Source organism: Camelina sativa, chromosome 19 (genome assembly GCF_030686135.1).
Source record: "Camelina sativa cultivar CO46 ecotype springtype chromosome 19, ASM3068613v1".
NCBI classification, from domain to species: Eukaryota; Viridiplantae; Streptophyta; class Magnoliopsida; order Brassicales; family Brassicaceae; genus Camelina; species Camelina sativa.
In genome coordinates, this window is record NC_141898.1 from 17,632,468 (window position 1) to 17,655,901 (window position 23,434).

The following is a 23,434-nucleotide window of genomic DNA, read 5'->3' on the forward strand; positions in this document are numbered from 1 at the left end:
GACATCTCAGTTTTTTTTGTATCTTCATCAAAAGATTATCATCCCTTTTTAGACATTTTTATTAAAATAACAATAAAATTAATTATATAAAAAAGTTTAAGACACTCATATTGAGTATCATCAATAATGATGTTCTAATCAAAGATATGACCTCTACTGGGGTGTCCCAAACATATGTACTAGTTGAATATCATTTTAAACAATACTGCAAATAAAATAATTTAATGGTTCATAATTTCTCAAACAAACAAACACAATTTCAAATAAAGATCAAAAGTTTTCAAGGTACAAAACTTGCATACAAAACATAGTTTAAAACAATTGCATACAAAACTTAAAACATATACTAGTTATAAATCTAGAAATGTTGATTGTTAACAGATGGCCAAACCTTATTGATATCAGACGACCTCACATCAGCATTATCAAAAGTTGTTCCATTAAGAGGTGGCTCTTGGTGGGTATCATTGTTGTTTGATACAGTGTTGCTTATCTCGAGAAATTGTGAATCGTCAATGCTAACAGTGCTTCCTCCATTTACTCCAAACTCAGGGCTCATGAAATCAAAAAGGTATTGCCTTGGCTGCCTCATAGACACAGTTGGATTATCAAACATAACTTGATCTTGTAACTGTTGAGAGATTGGCCCAGCAAAACCATGAAAGGTCAACATTGGGGACCCAACTAGCGCTATATCCAAATTAGGGTTTTCGTTACTACTGTTACCTTGGTATAGAGCATGGTCATGGTTTTTGTTGTGAGATATCATACCCATCTTGATGTCTTGGTCGTTTCCTTGTTTAGGCGTTAAAGGAGATGGAAAAAACCATTTATCAATCAAGTAATGGCTTTGATTTTCCCTTAGTGCATTACCAATGCTAATCCTTTTTGTTTCTTCATCAGTCTTCCAAGATCTCTCATCATTTCTGGTGTTCCTAAGCTCCTCGAATTGTGCCTCAAATGGAAGAATCGGTGGATCGCGAAGAGGAGAATATTGCACAAATTTTGACTCTTTCCTGCGAAGTTATCCCTTGAGAAAGATATCAACGCAAAAATCTCACTCAAGTCAAGATCATCAATTCTTCGACCACAATACAGTTGCACCATCAGCTGATCAATGACATAAACCCATATGATTCTTATTACTCTTCAAGAATTGCTCATGAACCTTCGCTTTGTTTTCTTTCAGGTATGACTCAAGATTCATCTCTTTTTTCTTCTTTTTGATCTCCGGTAAGGAAAAGAAATCGTCAAGGAGACCACGAGCCTTCTCAACAGAAAGCGCCATACCATTGGCTCAACCTCCTTAGGGCTGAACATGATAATGCACGCCATTACATCACACAATATCGTAAGTTCTTTTACCTTTTTCATTAACCCTACCCTCATTTTCTTCAATTTCTCCTCTCTTGATTTCTCATTCTCTACCCACGCGAGTTTTATTTTTTTTATTGCCATGGTCACTCTTTAATTTTGATTTTTTTTTTTTTTTTTCTGTATGTGAAGAGATGCAAGAGTTTATCTAAATATTCTTTAAACTTTAAACAAGGAATAAAATCCTTAGCACTAGTGCTAGTCAAAAGAAAAAGATACGTTGAATAAATTTGAGAAGATGTAAAATTAATTATTATATATTTAAAACTATTTATTTTTATTTTCAAAATCAAACCAATAGAGTAACACTTAAATCCGACTTGAACCACCAACATGTTCCAATCTTTATGTGGATGTGTTCTATGGAATTAAACTCATTTTACATAAAAATTAATTTTACTTCTAAATATATGCCAAATAGTAGTCATAGTCAATACATAATGAATATGATTTTTAATTCATATTTTTATGATTAGTTAGTACAAATAATTCTATTGACTACATTGTTTTCATTATTTTACAATGTATTAGTTAATTTTTTCTTACAAATATTTTGGAAATTAAATATTGACTATACTTTCCAATTTAAGTGTTGTTTTAGTACTTTTTATGCAAAGTTAACTTCCAAATTTTTATTTACTAGTGAATATAACCCACATGTTGCGTGAGCTTAGTACATTATTATGTTTTAATTACTATTTTCCAAAAATTTTGAGAGTTTTTGTGTTTTTTTTGTAATCACAACACAATTGTAGTATTAAATTTTATGATAGTGTTGTCAGTGTGTTACTTGATACTAGTTTTTCTGGTCTATCCTAGCAGTTTAAATTAACTTTATGCATTGTAATACTTAAGGTGTCAATCCAATGGAATGATGCTAATCATAGAAGATGCAATCAAGATAGAACAAGTTAGTCGGGGGAGGGGGGGAGAGGGGTTATCTATCGATCTAATGAAGAAGAAATAAAAATGAAATGAACTAAACAACTTAAAGAAGTACTAACCAGAATTAAGCTACAGAACAAGTGCAATAAAAAATACTAAGCAGAATTAACTAATACGCCGAAGTAAACTATAGTAAACTAAAACAAAACAATGCATAAACAAGAAAGTAAACTGGAGCTCGAGTGAGTGCTCGATCGAGCATGGTATGTGAAACGACCCGACCCATTTTTTTTAAGTAAGAATACTAATTAAACTAGTGGTCTCATACATACTAGCCACCTAACCAAAACCAAACCAAACAGCAGAAAATAACCAACAATTACCATTATCCAATAACCAATAAATAATGAAATAAGAATTCAATAACTCAAACCAGCAGAATCATAAACCAACAATCAGCATCCTAGCAACACTCTATGATGCAACCCTAGCGACCTAACAGAAGTTAGAGAACATCCTCTTCTTCACCTCCTTGATTTCACGGTCACACTTTGCCTTTACCTACACCACAACACATATGAGATGCGTGAGTATTTTATAAACACTCAGTGAGGCAATCATCTCATCTACTGGAAGATATCTCTAACCATCAAGCAACAATCAACAAACAAACAACAAACCAGGACAACTGCATCGACCGACACCAACCCATGCATCGACTGACACCAATTGGGGTTGCATTGACCGACACAAGCTTGTATTGACCAATACAAGGTTCACCTGCATCGACCAACACTAGCACTGCATCGAGCGATGAATGCTCGCCATTCCCTAATTGCATCGATCGACGCCTCCACATGGCATCGACCAACGCTCCTAGGTAAAATCGTGCCTTCCTCGCATTGCATCGACCAACAGACAAAATGCATCGATCAACGCACATGCCGAGCATCATCTTCCCAAAGCTCCTCGCCGGATCTCCATCCCTAAACCACAAAAACACAATCCAATGCAACAAAGAAGCTTTTCAAAGCCTCTTGCGACTCAACAACGTTCTAACAAGCCAAATAACACATAAAACAAGCAAATAAGAGAAATCTCAAGCTTAGATAAGCCATGGTCATGCAGTCACATTTGCCAAAGAAGATTTTGACTCTAAAACGACAGATCTACACTCCTACCAAGATACTACAACGATCCCAACTACAGATCTCCACAGGAACAGCCACAAATCGCCAAGAACTCTCAAGAACACTTAAGAACCTCTTCATCTCTTCTCTTTTTCTCAAAAACAGTCAAACTCGGCCAAACCCATGAGTTCCTCATTTTATACATGATTCCAGGGTTTTCCCTAATCCAAAACGCAACGTTTAACTTAAACTTGTTCGTGAAATGCGACGGTCGATGCACCTCCCAAACTGGGATTCTGGTTCGCGGATGTTACAATTTTCCCCCACAAACATAGATTCTTCCTCGAATCTTGAATAACCAACAACCAAGGCCACAAAGGCCAAAAATTTCTAACCAGACCGCCACCAAAGCTAAACAAATGTCCTAAACATGACCGCCACAAAGGCCAAACAAATTTCCTAATTAGGACCTTCACAAAGATCACTTGTCCTAAAGGACCGTCACAAAGACCACTCGTCCCGTAGGACCGTCACGAAGACCACTTATCCCAAAGGACCGTCACGAAGACCATACATCCCGAAGGACTATCATGAAGACTAGTCATCCCGAAGGATTGCCTAAACAGTCCACATGTCCTGAAGGACCGTCATGAAGACAACACATTTCGAAGGACAGCCTAAACATGCAACATTGGCTAATAAGCCTGCCACAAAGGCCACACAATTGGCTAAATAGCCCGCCACAAAAGCCACACAATGTCTCAAAAGACCACCACACAGAGGCACACAATGACTCAACAGTCCGCCACGAAGGCCACGCAAGCCCCTCCAAGGCTCCTAATCACTAAAAATTGACAAATTCTAACTCCCATAAAAATTTCCATTTTTAGAACTTTCTACTTTTTTTTGAATAAAATGTTAAATTATACTCAAAAGAAAAATTAGAACGTTTTTACAACTTGTGCATCAGTTTTTGATAGCTTTAGATAAACATTTAAACGGATATCCTAGACCCTAGATTGTAGCCACACCTGAAAAGCTGCATCATATCTTCGATCCCCCATTATACCAATAGCAAGAAGATGGTCTGTGACTTGCCGATCAACCCACCGAATGATGGTATCTACAGGGGTCGATGCTTCACCATGCTTGCGACCATTCCGTTCCCGCCAAACCATATAGATCACAGCTTGAAATGAGTATCGAATAAGAAACCCCTCCACCAGCTGAGCATTAGGATCAGATACGTAGTCTAGAAGGGAACTCCAATCTGTGGTAAACCGAGCTTTCATCAAACCATTAGCAAGGACCGACCATATGTTAGCAACAAACCCACATGCAAAGAATAGATGGTCCCGTGTTTCCATGGAAAGTTGACAGAACACACAAGTACCTGCAAAACTTCCATTCCACATAACCATACGGGCACCCGTCGAAAGACGGTCAAGAGCCGCCAACCATACACAAAACGAGAACTTGGGAGTTGAGTGACGAAACCAAACTCCCTTGTGCCAGGCCACAGTACTAGAAGTAGTGTGTACATGGTTCCAAGTATCCCGAGTTACAAACCTCTGCCGAAACACATCATTTTTCCCCTTCCAAAGGACCCTATCGCCATGCGGCTGACGTTGTTGCCGTTGAAGTGACAAAGCGTCTTCTATCACATTGAGATGATCAGCAGGGTGTCGCTGTTGTCGACGTCGAGTCCACACGTCAGCCACTGTGCTTTGCCAACTAATCCCCATATCCAAGACACCACTAGTTCCCACCACATCAACAAGCAGACCCATGCTGGACCAGTTATCAAACCAAAAGGATGTGCTTTCCCCATTCCTCACTTCCACTTTGCAAAACGTTCTTGCTAGATCCCGATACTTAAGTAATTTTGTCCATATCCAAGAACCCAGGCTAGTCGTACTCTTTAGGGACCAGAAGGAAGCTTGCTTCAACAAATTCATATGAACCCATTGCACCCATAAAGAATCACCCTTTGACACTATTCTCCAGATCAACTTTAAACAACAAACAATATTAGCCTCAGGAAGTGATCTCAGACCAAGACCACCCTCATATTTTGGTTTGCACACAACCTCCCATGCCAGTTTTGCTTTTTTAGTGCTCATCTCCGGTCTCGACCAGAGAAACACTGAACGCAAGGAATTTATCTCAGCTACACACGCACTAGGCAACATATAAGCAGCTATCCAGAAATTACAAACACTCCAAAGAACCGAGGAGATCCAAGTTAAACCTACCCGCAAATGAGAGGTGTCTGACCGTCCACGAGCCAATTCTCTTTCTTATCTGCTCTAGCAGCGGGGAACAGTTGACATTAGTGAGACGTTTAGTAACCAAAGGGAGCCCCAAATAGCGAACTGGCAACGAGCCAGTGACGAATGGGAATTGAGCGGGAGCAGGGCGATGTGTTATATCCCCTGCCAAGTAAAGCGTTGACTTTTCCATGCTTATGTTTAAAAAACTGAGTGAAGACCGCAATAATACCCTCATTAGACCTAGCCTTACCATCCGCGAGTACCATAAGATCATCCGCAAAACTAAGATGAATGACACCAAGAGACCGGCATCGAGGATGGAACCCAAACTTGTGCTCACCCGCCGCTCTATCAAGAAACTTTGAAAGAATGTCCATACAAATAACAAACAAATATGGGGAGAGGGAACATCCTTGACGAAGCCCTCGAGAACTATGGAAAAACCAAGCAAGCTCACCATTAACCTGTACTGAGAAGGAGGCGGTCGTAACACATAGCATTATCCAGTGTATAAACGTCGGTGGAAACTGCAAGGCGGAGAGAACCTTGGAGAGGAAAGACCATTGAACAGAATCAAATGCCTTTGAAATGTCAATCTTGATAGCACAATGACCAGAAATAGAGGTTTTATGATAGTCTTTAACTATTTCAGTAGCCAACATCACATTCTCAATCAACAAGCGGTCCTTCACAAATGCAGATTGGTTGCTAGAAATAAACTTTGGAAGCACCCTCTTTAGTCTATTAGCAATGATTTTTGAAATAACCTTATAGATCACATTGCAGCAGGATATCGGTCTATTGTCCTTCATCTCCTTAGCAGATACTTTTTTGGGGATTAAAGCTAGAATAGTGGAGGTAATACCTTTAGGCAGAAACCCCTTTGCAAAAAAGGACTGAACTGCTAACACAAACTCAGAGCCCAGAAACTCCCAAGTGGCTTTATAGAACTCTGAAGTGAACCCATCAGGTCCAGGTGACTTATCATTTGGCATGGATAAGAGAACCTTTTTGATTTCCTCACCTGAAACTTCCCTCTTGAGAGTTAGCTGGTCCACTGCAGAACAGCGAAACGGCAATAATAGCTCCATCTCCTCCACCGTCGTACCCTCGAAACCTACAGGAATGGTTTGTAGGAAATCCCTAAAGTACCGTTCAGCCTCAACTTTGACTTCTTCTTCCCCCACAACCACTCTCCCATCCTGAACCTGAACCTTGTTAATAGAATTTAAAGTTGTCCTTGCAGTAATCGCTCTATGAAAAGATTTATTATTCTTGTCCCCCACTTTCAACGAGTGCAGCTTGGACTTCTGCTTGAGGTATTTTTCTTCTAACCCCGCCAAGAACTCCTAACGTTTATATGCTTCATTCTCCTCCACCATAGCCGTAGGGGACGGGTTGGTCAGATTGTTGTTTTGCTTAGTGCATAAGTCATCAAAAGCAGCTTTGGTCTTCCGAACCAAATTCCCTAGCCGTCTCTTTGCCAAAGAGCGTAACTATGGCTTTAACACTTTAAGTTGTTTAGAGAACCTGATTAATGTAGAGGTGGATAGAAACAGAGGTTGCGTAGTTTTCCAGTAGGATTCAACTAGCGGCCTAAACTCCTCCATCTCCGTAAATAAATTGACAAACTTAAACGGTTTTCGTTGTCGAGCATGATTACTAAAACCACCCGTAACCATGATCCTGCAATACAGGTGATCAGAACAACCCCCGGCTGAGAACACACTATATGCCTGTGGATACGACCGAACCCAAGCATCATTCACCAACACGCTATCCAGCTTCTTGAGAATCAGATCATTATCCCGCTTATTACACCATGGAAAGCCATATCCGATAGAGAAAAATGGTTTACTACAGCTTGAAAATCCCGCATACCTCCTGAGATTATCGGATTAACATCAACCCTAGAATGCTCCACCATATCCAATGTTTCTTTAAAATCACCAAACAAAATCCAAGGTTTATTGTGGAGAATGGGCGAGCTATGGTGATCTCGTAGTTCCTCCCACAACACCTTTTGAGCCTCCGCAGTATTCAAACCATATACAAATGAGCAAAAGAACTCATCTTGTAGAGTATCGATCTTCACCGAGCAAGTTATGATTTGCTCACTCTTATAAAAAGGGTCCAACCACACCGTGTCCTTCCACATAACCCATATGCGACCCCGACGACTATACTCATAATTTGTCAAAATGGACCAACCAGGGAACAAGTGACTCCCCAACCGCTGAGCATTCCTTTCCCAAACCCTTGTCTCCAACAAACACCCAAACTGAAACTGATTACACTCCACCCACTGTTCCAACAAAAACCTGACATTAATGTTTCGTAAGAGGCTTCCTACTCTGATCTATAGGAGGATCCCTAGCAGAATTTGTAGGAAGGTTAGAACCATGTTTGTTAGCTACTTTTAGAAACTTTTAATTCAGGAAACTTTCCCTCTTTAACAACCGCCTCGCGGAATTTTGTGTCCTGAACACCACCTCATCTTGTTACTTAGTCGCAGAACCAACCACCCCTAAGCGACCAAGTAACAAGAGAGATGGGCTGGAATACTCCATTCCCGCTCCAGCAATGAACAGTTGGGACCAGGCTAGACAAGCTCAAGTCGCGGCCTGCTTCACAGACCACTTCTTAAACCTTGCCTTCAGCCTCGCCTCTGGCTCCCAAAGGACTCTCATCACAGGAATCTTCTTCTTCCGAGGTTCCTTGATCCCTTCTCTCGAGAACCCTCACTGGTCTCGCCTCCAAAGTCATGTTAGGCTGAAGACCCTAAGGAATCTTAGCCAACAACTGATCATCCTCGCGGAGACACTTCCGAAACATCGACACATGGAAGGCCTTGTGAAACGCATGCATAACCTCAGGCAACTCCAGCCTATATGCTACCGGTCCCATCTGCTCAATCACTCTGAACATACCCATATACCTCGGACTCAACTTTGTCTTTGTCAATGACCTGTTCAGACCCTGAAACATGGCCATCTTGAGGTACACTCTGTCTCCCACCTGAAATTCAAGATCTCTCTTCCTCATATCAGCATAACTCCTATGTCGGTTCTGAGCTTCTTTCATGTTAAGCTTCAAAACCCTGAATCTTCTCCGAGGTCTCCTGAACAAAACTCACCCCATACATGCTTCTCTCCCCCACCTGAGTCCAGCATAACAGTGTACGACATGGACTCCCATACAATTCCTCATAAGGAGCCATCCCAATACTCGCATGGTAATTGTTGTTGTATGCAAACTCTACCAAGATCAGGTGATCTGCCCAATGGCCACCCCAATCAAACACACACATCCTCAACAAATCCTCCAATGTCTGGATCGTCCTCTCTCACTGCCCATCTGTATCGACTGATACAAGGTTCACCTGCATCGACCAACAATAATACTGCATCGACTGATGCATGCTCGACATTTCACGAAAATCCCTAATTGCATCGATCGACGCCTCCACATGGCATCGACTAACGCTCCTAGGTCAAATCGCGTCGTCCTCGCATTGCATCGACCGACAGACAAAGTGAATCCATCGACGCACATGCCGAGCATCATCTTCCCCAAAGCTCCTCGCCGGATCTTCGTCCCTAAACCACCAAAACACAATCCAATGCCACAAAGAAGCTTCCCAAAGCCTCTTGCGACTCAACAACGTTCTAACAAGCCAAATAACACATAAAACAAGCAAATCAGAGAAATCTCATGCTTAGATAAGCCATGGTCATGCACTCACCTTTGCCAAAGAAGATTTTGACTCTAAAACGACAGATCTACACTCCTAGCAAGCTCCTACAACAATCCCAGCGACAGATCTCCACAGTAACAGCCACAAATCGATCGATGCACCTCCCAAACCGGAATTCCAGTTTGCAGATATTACAGTATGAAACATGGTCGAGCACTAGGTCGAGTGATGCAGGACTGAAGATGAAAGGCAAAATTAAAGTACAAAAACTATAAAGGAGACAATGACAAGTAATTAAATGTAAGAAACATAAGCAAACAAGTAGTAAATAGATCTTAAGGATGGTAATAATTGGATTTTAAACATTTTTGAAGAATAAAACACATAAGATCTATGCTTAACTTCTCAGAAAAAAGATAGCATATAGAACACCTAAACAGAAAGGATTCTATAGAATTCAAGCTTAAACAACCTAAACTAACTAATTTCTCTACCAACGTAGCCCATCCTTAAGAATCTATCTCTACTTAGATCCAATAAATAAGATTTAAGAACACAAACCTAGAAATTAACCAAACAAACATAATCAGAAAGATAATGATGAGATAAGTAATTTTGTAGAAGAAATCAAATGAAAATACTTAAAAGATCAAAAGTTATTAATATTACAAGTTTTGGAAAACCTTAGAGAGCTAAAAAATGAGATTGTTCTGCGGCCAGAGGTGAGAAGCCTATTTATAGGAAAAGAGGGAAACCATAGTTAGCTAGAAGACAAAATAAAGAGTTGGTGGCTTTTGCCTGACCATGTGCTCGACCGAGTGCATAGTCGAGTGGTTGGTCGAGTAACTCTAGTCTTAGATCTAGGATGATATATGTTCAGTAAAACAGTTATAAATCTTGAACCACAACTCCGATTAGCCTGAAACCACCGATTTTGGAAAGCTAACTCGATTGTCGACAACTTTGATGATGAACGCTGAATGCCAACGGAAGATCTTCATTCTAATCGATCTTTGAGGGGCTTTTCTTGAATTTGACCGAGTGTTCTTTGGTAACGGTCATGTGTGTGCTCGAGTCCATGGTCGAGCGATTGCTTTCCTTTCTTTTGAGTCTTATTCCCTTACTATATGTCTCCTTATGATCACAACTTCTCCTTGGTGATTCAAAAGTACCTAAATTCATCTATTCATGCACAGAAATATGAAAATGCTATGCAAATTCTATCCTAATACATAAACTGAGAATAAGAGACATAAATTTGCTATAACTAACTTTAAAAAATGCAAAACAGAAGATAAATGCATGCAAAATATGGGAAAGTACAGAGATATCAAAACTCACATTATATGAATTCTCCCCCACCTCGAATAAACCACATTTCATGTCTTCATCCCATTTGATTGATGGATCATGAACATTGTCTTTACCATGGAAATATGATCCTTTGCATTAAATCTTGGGATTCTCCGCAAAAATTGTTGTATTAAGCATTAACTATTAAGTTCTCCAAAAAAAAATCTAATTCAAATATCATGTTGTTCAAAATAGGATCCAATACAAAGACTATGTGTTCTTGCTTTGGATTCCTCAGCTTTTTTCTTCGAAGGCTGAGTTTCCTTTTGCATGTTCCTCCTCCATTGCATTAGGAAATGAAAAAAATATTCTTTTACTGATTTAGATTTGTTTCTTTTTATTTCAATATATTTTGGGAATCCTTATGAACCTTAATTTATCGGTTTTCATATTCGTTAAATATAAAAATACAAAGGCAAATATCTACTTTGTTGTAAATAGTTGAACCATACAAATCTAACAAATGCAAATGTTATTCATGCTCTTTTGGATTTTACTTTATATAGTGTAAATGTATGTTTGTGTGGCTGTTTTTCATCACCTCCAAATCTAATTAAATAACACACAATTATGAATTACCTAAGTTGTCTAGTAATATCATTTCTATTGGTTGTTCTATTATTTGTCAGTTATACCATTTATCCTATTATATCTCAGTTATACAATTTGTATATATTGTCCTGTGTTTGCAAATGTTTCATGATGCAAAAGATGTGAAAACTGTAATTTCGTGCAAATAATATTATTAAAACCTCCTAAATGATACTACAATATAATAATCTAACTACAAAAGTACAAATACACAAAAATTATCAAACTTCGGTTTGGTTTCGTTCAGGAGCGAAAGCTTCGATTTGATTCATCATTTACTGACTGGTACCGAAACATAACTGAAACAATATTTGGTTTGGTTTTTTGTTAGAAAATTCTCAAACTTTTCAATAATATTATTTGCAAAGTTTTTGTAAAGTTTGTTTCAGTTCAAAAGTTTGGTTTGGACTAAAAATTAAAGAGAACAAATTACTCAGATGTTATAGAAAAGTAGGAATATTGCTAGTATATTATACATTTTCTAAAAATTATTCATATATTTAGTGCTTTGGTGTATTTACAATTAACACCCTGAATTAATTTTTCATTTTTAATTTTGAAAATATTAAAAAAAAAAAATAATTCAGCAAATGATTCTACTTCATTATTGACAGTGAACGTATGATTTATATTACTTTACGGCTGAGTTATGATACTTAAGGGAAGTCGAAAGATCTTGTAGATTCATATCACGGCTGAGTTATAATGCTTTGTGGCTGACTTATAATAAGAAATAAAAGTAAACAGCTGAATTTTATTACTTGACGGTTGAGTTATAATACTTAAGGGAAAACGAAAGGTCTCTTAGATTCATATGGCAACTGAGTTATAATGCTTGGTGGCTGACGTATAACAAGAAATAAACTTAAATTAAACGGCTGATTTATATTACTTCACAACTGAGTCATAATACTTAAGGGAAAACGAAGGGTCTCATAGATTTATATGACGGCTGAGTTATAATGCTTTGTGGCTGACTTATTATCGTTTCATCCTTCCTCTCGATTCGTCCTTACCACTATTCGGTAGACTCTTTTGTCGAAAATCCACACATAGTCGTAGCTGATTGATTTTCCATATTCTCAAAAAACATTGCAACTCTGGATCATTGTAGACATGAACTGATGGAGTATCATGCAACATATGTTTCAGTGCCTTGTTCAAGAACATGTAGCTCAACTTTAGTTGATGGCTTAACGCGTTCAATCCGTAGTCATCGAGAACAAGCTTATTGTGTGTTGCTTTCGCATCTATCTGCAAAACTCTACACCCTCTATCGTCGATGTTAAATACATATTTGTGATTTTTTACCTAATTACCAAAAACAACAATTATCGGAACTGGATCCATGAAAGAAAATAAAGAAGAATGAGGAAAATTAAGAAGTGAAGAATATGGTGAGAACAATGTAAAAAAACATGTAAATCCTTCGCTTTTGAACCAGGTCTTCACCGAAACTCGATCCATGAGCGAAAATGAAGAAGAATGAGGAAAATGAAGTTATAGATATCTCTGTTCATGTGAAGAACAAGAGTCGAAAAAAAGACGTTTTGTATTTCCTTAGAAGATGATGAAATGGAATAATGACAGGGATGATGTGTCCGAAGTGGCAAGTCAGCCACCAAACAAACATGTAAATCAGCCATCAAACAAAATTATAAGTCAGTCCAACATGAATACTGTTACAATAATTAAAAACTAAAAAATGGCTGCCAAACTCAGCCGTTTAATGTCATAACTCAACTGAAAATCTGTAACTCAGCTGTATCATTTAATAAGTCTGTCGTAACTAAATTATATTCTAGTAATTAATCTTTTGCTACTAAGTCAGCAGTTAAATGGTCGTGTTTTCCGATAAGTTAGCTTGTGACGGCTGAGTTATAGTACTTAACCATAACTCATCTGTAACGACATCTCATAAGTCAGTCGTTGTTCATAATTCAGCCAGCCAGAGAAAGTTAATTCAGCCGTGTCGAAGTATTAACTCAGCCAAATTTTTGACAACTCAACCATCGGGTAAAAACTATGCCATAATTACGGCTGAGTTATGCTCATAACTCAGCCATTTTCTCATAACTCAGCCATACTTTATTAAGTCAGCCGTAACTACAGGCTGAGTTATGCTCGTAAGTCAGCCGTTTTCTCATAATTCAGACATTTTCCATAAATCAGCCGCAACATATTGTAACTCAGCCATCATTACCGTTGTAACGCTTTACGACTGAGTTATTTAATACATGTCAGCAATTTCTGACGTGACAATGATATTCTTTGTAGTTACGTTTTTTCCTGTAACATAAAACAAGAACACGCTGAGTATCGAAAAAATACCCGAAATATGATTGTAATAAAAAAATATTTTATATGATTCTGGTAATACTACCTAAAATGTATGACATCTGAGTAAATCTTCCATTAAAGAATTTGAAAAAAAAAATTGAAAATACTTTACTTAAGCCAAACAGAACCAGTTAGCGATGTAATAATAAAAAAATGATCTTTTAAGCTTATGCCCAGTTGTAGTTCTTTTTTTTTTTGTCATCTGAACTTTTTCATAAAATTTATGTTAAGCATACAAAAATGGTGGTTAACAGCATAACCCCGGAAACTAAAGCCAGCGGATAAAGAATCATCTCTGGAAGCTTAAGCCGGCAGGTAACACACCTCCGGAAACTAGGACTAATAGAAGAACAAAGACAAAAGCCAAGACCTATAGTAAAACTTTACAAAGGGAATGATAGAAGGATCAAAGATCTAAAACTGTCCAACTGAAACAGAGCGAATTCTACTAAGCTTTCCCAAAGAACCTGTAAGCGCCGGAGAGTACCCAAAAGACCGGAAGCACTAAGAGAGCATACCGTAGCAAAGCCTTAATCACACCAGCAGGAACAAAGGCAGAATTCATACCATCACAGAGAAACATAAACCACAACCACCACACCAAACCAGAACCCCATGGAGGGCGATCCAAACTAGGAGCAAAGAAAAACCTTGCGAATTGACCTGAGAAAAATCAAAGAAGACCAGCAGCTCTTACACGCGGACCCTCGTCGACCCAGCTTCAGCCATCTACAGACCCAAAACTGGTAACCTCTTCGCAAGAGAAGAGCTGAGGGCGATTCCACTGCTATTGTCAAGAACTCAACTCCAAAACTCCGAAAAGCCACAGAGGAGAGCTAGTAGATGACTAGCAACATAAAAACATCTGAATGATAGGCACAAGGAACGATACCTAGCTTGCAACACCAACACTAACAGACCAACAGACCCAAACTAGCAGAAGATCTAAGAACCAATTCAAACCCTTAACCAGAGAAGGCAGACTTGCGTAGATAAGACAAACCCCAACTCAAAGCAAACTAAAACTTCGGTAAAAGCCACAATGACACTTAAACCAACACAACCTTGTTGAAAAACCCGCAAGCTAGAGAAGAGAGAGACGATAGAGATACAATACCAGTCCATGAGACGACACACGTTCGTCTCTTTCAAGCCACCAACGATAAGAGCACCACCAGATCTGAGCCACGACCTAGACTAATCCGTTAAGAAACGGATCCGTCTCTAACCACAACCAACTCTCAATGCTGATGGCTTTCCTACAATCGTTCTTCACTTTGCTTCATAGAGGGTTTGGACGACAAGACCGCTACAACTCCGAAAGCAACAGATCTAAACCAAGCAGACAAAAGAAATACGAAGAATAAGATGCAAGACAAAATTCTACACCCTCCCAACACTCCGGCAAGGAGCCCGACAGCCGGAGAGGACAGATCGAAAATCTGAATGTTTTGTCGCGGCGGCTGGAATTGAGAGAGAAATTAGGGCGACCACGAAGAAACTGAATGCTAATGTCTTTCGCCCAGTTGTAGTTCCCACAATTAGATATTTCCATATTAATTGGATTTAATTGAAACAGAAATTAAAATTTCTTGCTTTTTGGTCTGTACTTTTTTGTGTTTTTTTGTTTTTTTGGTCAAAATCTGTTTGGTCTGCACAAGTAATTATTTTTTACTGATAATATACACACAGTAAATGTTATGTCTTCGCAGACACGCAAAAGCCTAATCCCATGCTTATATAGTTATATTAGTAACTGCACCACCTCTGCTACCAAAAAGGGGAAAATCGGTAATTTCATACCCCACCTAATGGGGTATGTTGAATTCCTACCCCAACTTTAACATTAAGCAAATTCATACATTAAGTTCAATAAAATTCAAATTCACTATCCTAACTCGTAAAACGGTGTTAAATCATACACAAAACGTAACGGTGTTAAGAGACTGTTAACGGCTGCTTACGTGTAGGTCACGTAAGAAACGACGTTGTTTTGAGAAACAAAAAAAAAGAGCTTCTTTTTGCCAAAACGACGTCGTTTCTATCTCCTTCTGTCACCGGTCACGACAAATCAAACGAGACACTTGGCTTGTCTCTGTATTCGTTCTTCTTAAAATTGTCCTCTTCGGTGTAACTATGGGCATCAATGATTTCTCTGGTAACTCTCACGGACACTGCATCGCCAAACTCCTATGTCGATTCTCTTTCCAGCCTCTCTCCATGAATCCTATGCTCGGTCCCTCCGATTCTACGTGAGTAGCTCTGTCGTCAGATCTAGCTTCTGTTTTGTTAACTCTCTGCTAGTTATTTTGTTTCTGGAATCGTTATCTAATTGAGTTTGCTAGATCCTTTACAGATGAATTTTGGGTGCTTTGTTGCTTATAACTGTAATTAAGTGATTAATTTTGGGTAAATTCTTGAATACAGCCGATCTTTCCAATCTTCTTCTTTTGGGTTCTTGATGATGTTGAGTCTTTAGTGGTGTCAATGAGATAGTTCTTATGCACTGGAGAGGGCAAGGTGCTTGATTTCACAGGATTAATGCTTGAAACCACTTATAGGTTGAGTACCAGTTCACGGACATGATTGTGATTGTGTGTCTATTTTTTTATTTGTATTTGCAAAGTTGATAAGAATAAGTACCAGATGATTCAGATTCCTCTACCTCCAAAACTTGACTTCAGTGTGTTTTTCTGCTCTAATTAGTCTCTTTGTATTATTAACCAATAACCATATTCTTTCTTTCTTTCTTTTTCTCTGCAAGCTGAAAAATTAAGTACATAAGTCGCAAGTCGTGTTCACCTTTGATTACAAGGTGCTGAATTATCTGTGTTCAATATTTTCTTTTATATCTATGAACCATTTTTGTTTCATTTAGCATGTTTTGTCTGACTACAAAACTTTGCTTCAGCTTGGAAACTGCAGAAATCAGTTTGAGCATGGAACTAGTTCTCTGTTCAACGTCACCTCCATTTTCACTTGAGAGTTAAGGCAAATGGTTTTTCCTTTGTCTTCTTGTGCAGTTTCAGCAGCTAAAGCAGAAAAGAGGAAGAAGAAACGCCAGTCGGGAAAGAAGAAAAGGGGAAGAAGAAGATAGAAACAATGTCGTTTTAGCCAAAAAAAACTTTTTTTTTTGTTTCTCAAAACGACGTCGTTTTTTACGTGGCCTCCACGTAATCAGCTGTTAACAGTCTCTTAACACCGTTATGGATTGTGTATGTTTAAACACTGTTTTACAAGTTGGGATAGTGAATTTGAATTTTATTGAACTTAATGTATGAATTTGCTCAATGTTAAAGGTAGAGTAGGAATTCAACATACCCCATTAGCTGGGGTATGAAATTACCGATTTTCCCCAAAAAGGCCATACCTTGAAACTTTATTTTTTTTCTGTGTGTTTCCTTTATTATAATTCTATTTTAATTAATTCTTGGATTTTTTATCCACAAATAAATCTGAATTTACAGCTCTAGCTGTACTATTGATACATTAAACGAAGATAGGACGTTTCGAAATCAAAAGGAATCTTAAAACATTTGCATTTATAGTTTTAGACGTATACATTCTTTGGATTTCTTAAAATTTAGAAGATATCTACAGATTCATTAAAAAGACTTAGGAATTCGTTAAAACATATTTTGAACGACCAAGATAACTTAATCTTCGTAAATTGATACTTTATGATGAATATATAAGGGTTCTAACTATTCACATACATTGGTATAACTCTGAACCGGTTACCCTTGGTTAATCTGAATCCAACAAGAATTCTAATTCACTTGGGAAAATTTTCAGGCAACTACAAGAGAGAGAAGTAGATAGGAAGAGCAGGAGATAGAGACATAGAGTGTGTGTGCGAAAGTGAGAGGGAGAGACGAGAGGAAGTAGTAGAAACTTTGATTTTCTAACGAGAGAGAGATGACAAGGAACTCTGATTTTCTTGGGTCATAAAAGAAAGGAATAACTGAAGCTTCTTCATGATTCTTCAGACTGTAAATGTTTCTTCAGAATACATGGTAACATGGTTCTAAACTCTTCTTGTTCTTTTTCAATTTAGAAGGTCGAACATTAAGGTGATTATCAGCCTACCGAGGTGGTTGTGCTAGTATCGGACCATGCTGAGTCCAGAGTCGATTACATGCAGTGTGACGAGCAGTCGAACATGTATCAGAACACGCAAGCGGTGAGGGACAAAGTCAGTATCCTGTTGCGCCTTGGGCGAGCACCAAATCCTTCTTTTACTACTGAGATACTCCTACCTTCCCTTTGTATATACCATTTCATTCATGCATTGTTTGTGTTGTGATTCTTAAATTCTCCTGCAAATTGTTCTTACACATAAGACTGTGTAATTTAAGTTTGGGGGAGGGTTTGAGATGATGTATTTGATATTGTGTGTTTGTGATTCTTATTTCAAACTTTTCATCATATCATGTTTGAGTTTGCATCCAATTTGCATTGAAAAACCATAAAAATTTGAAAAAAATTCAAAAATTTCCACAAAAATAGAGTGTTCATGTAGTTTGCATTTGCATATGAGGATTGAGTCTAGTGTTATTCATATAGGGTTGTTGCATTTAGCATAGGGGTTGATGATGATTGTAACCTTATTAGCATGCTGGATTCAATAGGATAGGATCAAGGCCCTTGTTATTAGTTCTTTGATGCTTGTTGATTGAACTTGAAATGTAAGACTGAACCAGGTTTTGAATTCTCGAAATTGCATTCTATTCTTGATTTAAGCATGTTTTGAATCGACGTCATTCCCAATCTATCTGAACCTAATCTTGACTTGCAATTATCTTGTTATGTATTGAAGTCGAACTCATGGATAAAATATACATACTAGGATTGTCTTTCACATTTTTACCACCCTTGTCAATCCAAGTAGTTGATTCCCATCTTTGGAACAGTTCCCCGCACCCTTAACCAACCGTTCTTTCAAGCCAATTGAATTTTTGAGTGTCAGCCCTTTTCCGAGTTGAGCTTGTTAGAAAGTGTTAGGTTCTAACCGACAAGAGTAGGATCCTGTGTAGTTCTAGTTCACGTTATCCGGACTAGTAGGACTAGGTGAGAACTCAATTTCTGTATTGGGTATAGATTTGTGCAGAAACGTGAAGATTAAAAAAAGGGAAGTAAATGGTAGAAAGTCTTTAGGAGGGAGATGTGTTTTCAAAGTTTAAAAGTCTAGTAAAGGATTTGGGTTGAGAAAAGTAAAAGAGAATTATTGGTTCTGGGCATCAAATAAAAAGGTTAGACAAATAAAAGAAAGTAAAAATGCTTAAGATGTCTAGAATCCTTAGAAAAAAAGAAAAAGAACCATCGTGTTAATAAAGATTTCCCAATCCGCTAGAATGATAAGAAGTGAACTCCTCCTAAGACTAAGTAAAAAGAGTAAGAGTATGGGTTTGAGATGATGTTTCTGATGAAGGCTAGAGATAAGACCAACTTCTGGGTAAGAATGTTAGGACTGAGTTTCCTTGGGGACATTTGGGTAGATAGGACGCTGCTCTTGTATGTATTAGTTGGTTTCAACATTTAGCCTTCTCTTAAGCTCAACTCCTTTTCATGAGAGAACTTTATTCTGTATTGATAAAACTGCTTGAGAAGGAGACCATCTTCGTCTCTAAGCTTTCACCCTAGCCAAATGAGTTCAATGACATTGCATTGCTTGATTCACGGTTCTTTGTTAATAAATGTTAAAAGGAATGATTGATAGGATTGCATATGTAGATTAAAGATTCAGAATTGTTTTAATAAAGTTTTTAAATAAAGTCCCTTCACCATGCATCATAGAACTAAAAACAAGTACCTTGATTCTAACTACTCTATTCAGGTTCTGAGATCCTATCTTCACATCTCTCTTCCATACTTTGTTCTCGATTGTTTGCTTGAGGGCAAGCAAATAATAAGTTTGGGGGAGTTGATATGTCTATATTTTATCTCTCTTTAGAATGTATTCGTCATGCATTTAGCTAAGATAACTCATTGTTTTGCATCATTTTCTAGTGTCTACTATACACTTTGCATGTTTAGATATTTCTTGCATCATCTTTGCATACATTTTGCATTTTAGAGTATTTCAGGTGTTTAGGAGATGCCCAGACTGTTTGAACCGAATGGAGGCTGAGAAATGCGATTCGACCGACACTCCCGGGAGAGATCAATGCGACTCGACCGACATGCGACTTGGATGCACTACCAGGAAGAAACACCAGCATCCCACTCGGTCCTTCATGCTAGGAATGGATGTCATCCTACTCGACCAACCACGCCAGATATCTGACTTCTTCCACCTCTTTGATTGAGTCGAGTGAAGATTTTACTTTGGGATTCAGCTTTCGACGTCTTCATAAAAGATGTAGAGAATTAAGTCATATTTTGAATGTTGTTTATTTCAAGCCAATCGGAGTTGTGTTTCAAGAGATATCATCTTTTTAGTGGATGCGTATACACCCAGCTCGAGCCAACACCACTCTAGGTCGAGCCAACACCACTCCACTCGACCCAGCTCGAGCCAACACCACTCCAACCTCCCCAACCACCGTTCGAGCCACCGTTTAACCCACGTCTCGAGCCATCCAGTCGAGCCCACGTTCGAGCCACCGTTCGAGCCACGTCTCGAGCCACTCATCACGCGCATCACTTGACCTCGCTCGATCCGCCCTGCTGCACCGACTCGATCGCACATGTCTGGAAGACGCTCCGTCTCACATGCTTTAGGAGATTCCCAAACCGACTATTTACCTTGTCGTTTTAAGTTTTAGGGATTTACATGTTTTTATTATAAATACATTTTGTTAAGTCTTGGCCGGAGAGATCTTTTATCTCGTTTTGTTCTTTTCCTTAAGGTTTTACCTAGCTACCTAAAACGTTCTCAGACTTTGTAATCCGATATCTTTGAGTTTATTCAGTTTTTGTATTTGATTTCTTCTACAAAGTTGTTCTTCCCATTTTTATCTATCTAATGATGCTTGATTCAATGTTTTCTGAGTTTGTATCGTTGATGATGATTTCTAGATCCGAGTAGTGTTAGAGTTCTTGAGGATGTGATAAATTAGGTGGAGGATCTTAGGATGTAAGGTGTTTAAGCTTTGATTTGTATGATTCCTTTCTGGACTAGAGTTAGAAATACTAGTTTCTCTTCGATCAATTGGAACTAGGGCTTAGACATTTCCACACCCAAAAGGTGTTCGATGAAATGTCTGACAAACTAGTGCCAGAGACTTACATTCCTAGCCTGAGAAATTAGTTGTCTAGGATGTTCGTTGACGTGAATGAACTTGTTTGTCATGTCTGCTTGATCATGTTTATCTAGCGAGAGCTAAGTTTGGAAGTGGTTTAGTTTGAGTAGCTTTTGTAAAGAGATTGGATTAGCTAAGTAGTGATGTTCATTGTTTAGGGATAGTTTGATTGTGGCATGTTAAACACACTATAGACTAGGATATTCCACCGACATCAATTACTCCCATCCTTAGGACTTCTTTCTTTCTGATTTTTATTGTATTCCTAAGACTGTTTCGCCTCTTGTTGTTTAGTTCATGTTTAGACTCGTTTCTATTTTCATTCATTTTTGGTTCTTTTCATGCATTCTCGTTCTATTTCTGTAACTCATTTCCGTTTTGCATTCTGATCATTCTAGGATTGTTAGAGATAAAACCACTCTTTGAATTGGCTTGACTTGTGATTTATTGATTGCATCTTGAGTGGTAGCATCATCCCATTTGGATTGACACCTTAAGTACTACAACACATAAGGTTAATTGAACCTGCTAGGACACACAAAAATCCTAGTATCATGTTTGATTCTGGAGCTACTCATAGAGTGCGCAGAGAGTGTGGATATCAAAGGAGATCCCGGGGAGCAAGCGGGAGTGGTCAGAGTTGCTGGAGGCAAGTTTCTGAGAGTCATTGGACAGGCGAGGGTGTTGCTATTCAGATCGCAGGAGAGTCGTGGCCAGCGGATTTGCTTATCAATATAGTTGAGTTGGATGGTGTTATTCTTGGGATGGATTGGCTACATCAGCATATGGTTCATCTTGATTGTCATCGGGGTAGAGTGGAGTTTGAGCGTCCAGGAGGGAAGTTGGTTTTTGAGGGTGTTAGACCGACTTCGGGGATTCTCGTGATCTTGGCCATGCAGGCTTATTTGGTTATTATATCGATCTACGGTTAGCCGTATTCAGGTTGTTGAGGAGTTTGAAGATGTGTACCAGTCGTTGCAGGGGTTACCATATTCTCGGTCTGATCTTTTCATGATTGAACTGGACCAGGGACAACGCCGTTATCCAAGGCTCCTTACAGGATGGCTCCAGCAGAGATGGCAGAGCTGAAGAAGCAATTGAAGAATCTGCTGAGCAAGGGATTCATTCTTCCTAGTGTATCACTGTGGGGAGTGCCGGTGTTATTTGTTAAGAAGAAGGATGGAAGTATTCGCTAGTATATTGATTACAGGGGTTTGAACCGGGTCACTGTGAAGAACAAGTACCCTCTTCCCAGGATCGATGAGTTGTTGGATTAGTTTAGAGGTGCTACTTGGTTCTCCAAGATAGACATGGCGTCGGGTTATCATCAGATCCCGATAAATGAGGCAGATGTGAGGCAGACTGCATTCAGGATGAGGTATGGGCGTTATGACTTCGTGGTGATGCCGTTTGGGTTGACTAACGCGCCAGCAGCGTTTATGAGATTGATGACAACGTGTTTCAGGAGTTTCAAGACGTGTTTGTCATCATTTTCATCGACGATATCCTGGTTTATTCCAAGAGTCCTGAGGAGCATGCAGTGCATTTGAGGGCAGTTGAGCATAAGTTGTTTGCTAAGTTGAGCAAGTGTAGTTTCTAGGAGCGGGAGATGGGATTTATGGGTCATATTGTTTCAGCAGAGGGAGTTTCAGTAGATTCGGAGAAGGTTCATGCCATCAGAGATTGGCCTAGACCGCATAATGCCACTGAGATCAGGAGTCTTCTTGGGTTAACAGGTTACTACAGGAGGTTTGTGCAGGAATTTGTGAGCAGAGCACGGCCAATGACTAAGTTGACAGGGAAGGATGTTCCTTTTGTTTGGTCACAGGAGTGCGAGGAGGGCTTTGCAAGCCTGAAGGAGATGCTGACTTCTACGCCAGTATTGGCATTGCCATTGCAGGGAAACCCTATTTAGTTTATATAGATGCATCCAGAGTTGGTTTTGGGTGTGTGTTGATGCAACATGGGAAGGTGATTGCCTACACTTCGCGGCAATTGCGAAAGCATGAGGACATCTATTCTACTCATGATTTAGAGATTTTATCTTTATGGTGCAAAAGTACAGGTGTTTAAAGATCGTAAGAGCCTGAAGTATATATTCACACAACCTTAGCTGAATTCGAGGCAGAGGCGGTGGATTATGATTTGGAGATAGCCTAGCACCCTAGTAAGGCTAACTTGGTTGCTGATGCTCTGAGTCGGAAGCGGGCGGCTTCGGCTCAGGAGCAGGATATGGAGTCTCTGGTAGGAGAGGTCAGTACTTTGAGTTTGTGTGCTGTTTTGCAGGAGCCATGGGTTTAGTAGCAGCTGATAGAGAAGATCTTCTGAGCAGGGTGCGGTTGGCTCAGGAAAAGGATTTGGGGATAGTGAATTCTTCTAAGCATGTTGACTCAGAGTATCAGGTCTCAGCTAATTGTACTATTTTGGTGCACGGGCGGATTTGCGTTCCCAAGGATGAGGAATTGAGGCAGGAGATCCTGAGGGAGGTTGATGCGAGCATGTTCTCTATTCATCTAGGAGCGAATGATCTCAAGAGGTACTATCATT

General features: G+C 39.0%; 1 protein-coding gene and 1 pseudogene across 1 annotated transcript; both read right to left on the reverse strand.

Annotated features, from left to right (window-relative positions):
- Positions 1-358: 358 nt before the first annotated feature.
- Positions 359-1,458, reverse strand: LOC147920723 (uncharacterized; annotated as a pseudogene).
- Positions 1,459-2,754: 1,296 nt separating this feature from the next.
- Positions 2,755-15,198, reverse strand: LOC147920724 (uncharacterized). Its single transcript, XM_087501198.1, has 11 exons — positions 15,062-15,198; positions 14,907-14,975; positions 14,564-14,588; positions 14,395-14,479; positions 14,111-14,306; positions 13,880-13,982; positions 7,544-7,967; positions 5,913-6,992; positions 5,645-5,824; positions 4,421-5,559; positions 2,755-2,820 (listed from the first exon to the last, which is right to left on the reverse strand). Exons 1-11 carry the CDS (start codon positions 15,196-15,198, stop codon positions 2,755-2,757), a joined length of 3,504 nt encoding a protein of 1,167 aa, XP_087357324.1.
- Between the last annotated feature and the right edge of the window lie 8,236 nt (positions 15,199-23,434).

Bases quoted from the DNA above. Each gene is read 5' to 3' on its own strand.
- LOC147920724 (XM_087501198.1), bottom strand. From the start codon at position 15,198: ATGGAAATATCTAATTGTGGGAACTACAACTGGGCGAAAGACATTAGC. The intron at 14,976-15,061 runs GTCGGGCTCCTT...TGCTTGGTTTAG, and splicing joins TCGATCTGTCCTCTCCGGCT to ATCTGTTGCTTTCGGAGTTG. The intron at 7,968-13,879 runs GTATGCTTAACA...TTGTTGGAACAG, and splicing joins TGCTGTTAACCACCATTTTT to TGGGTGGAGTGTAATCAGTT.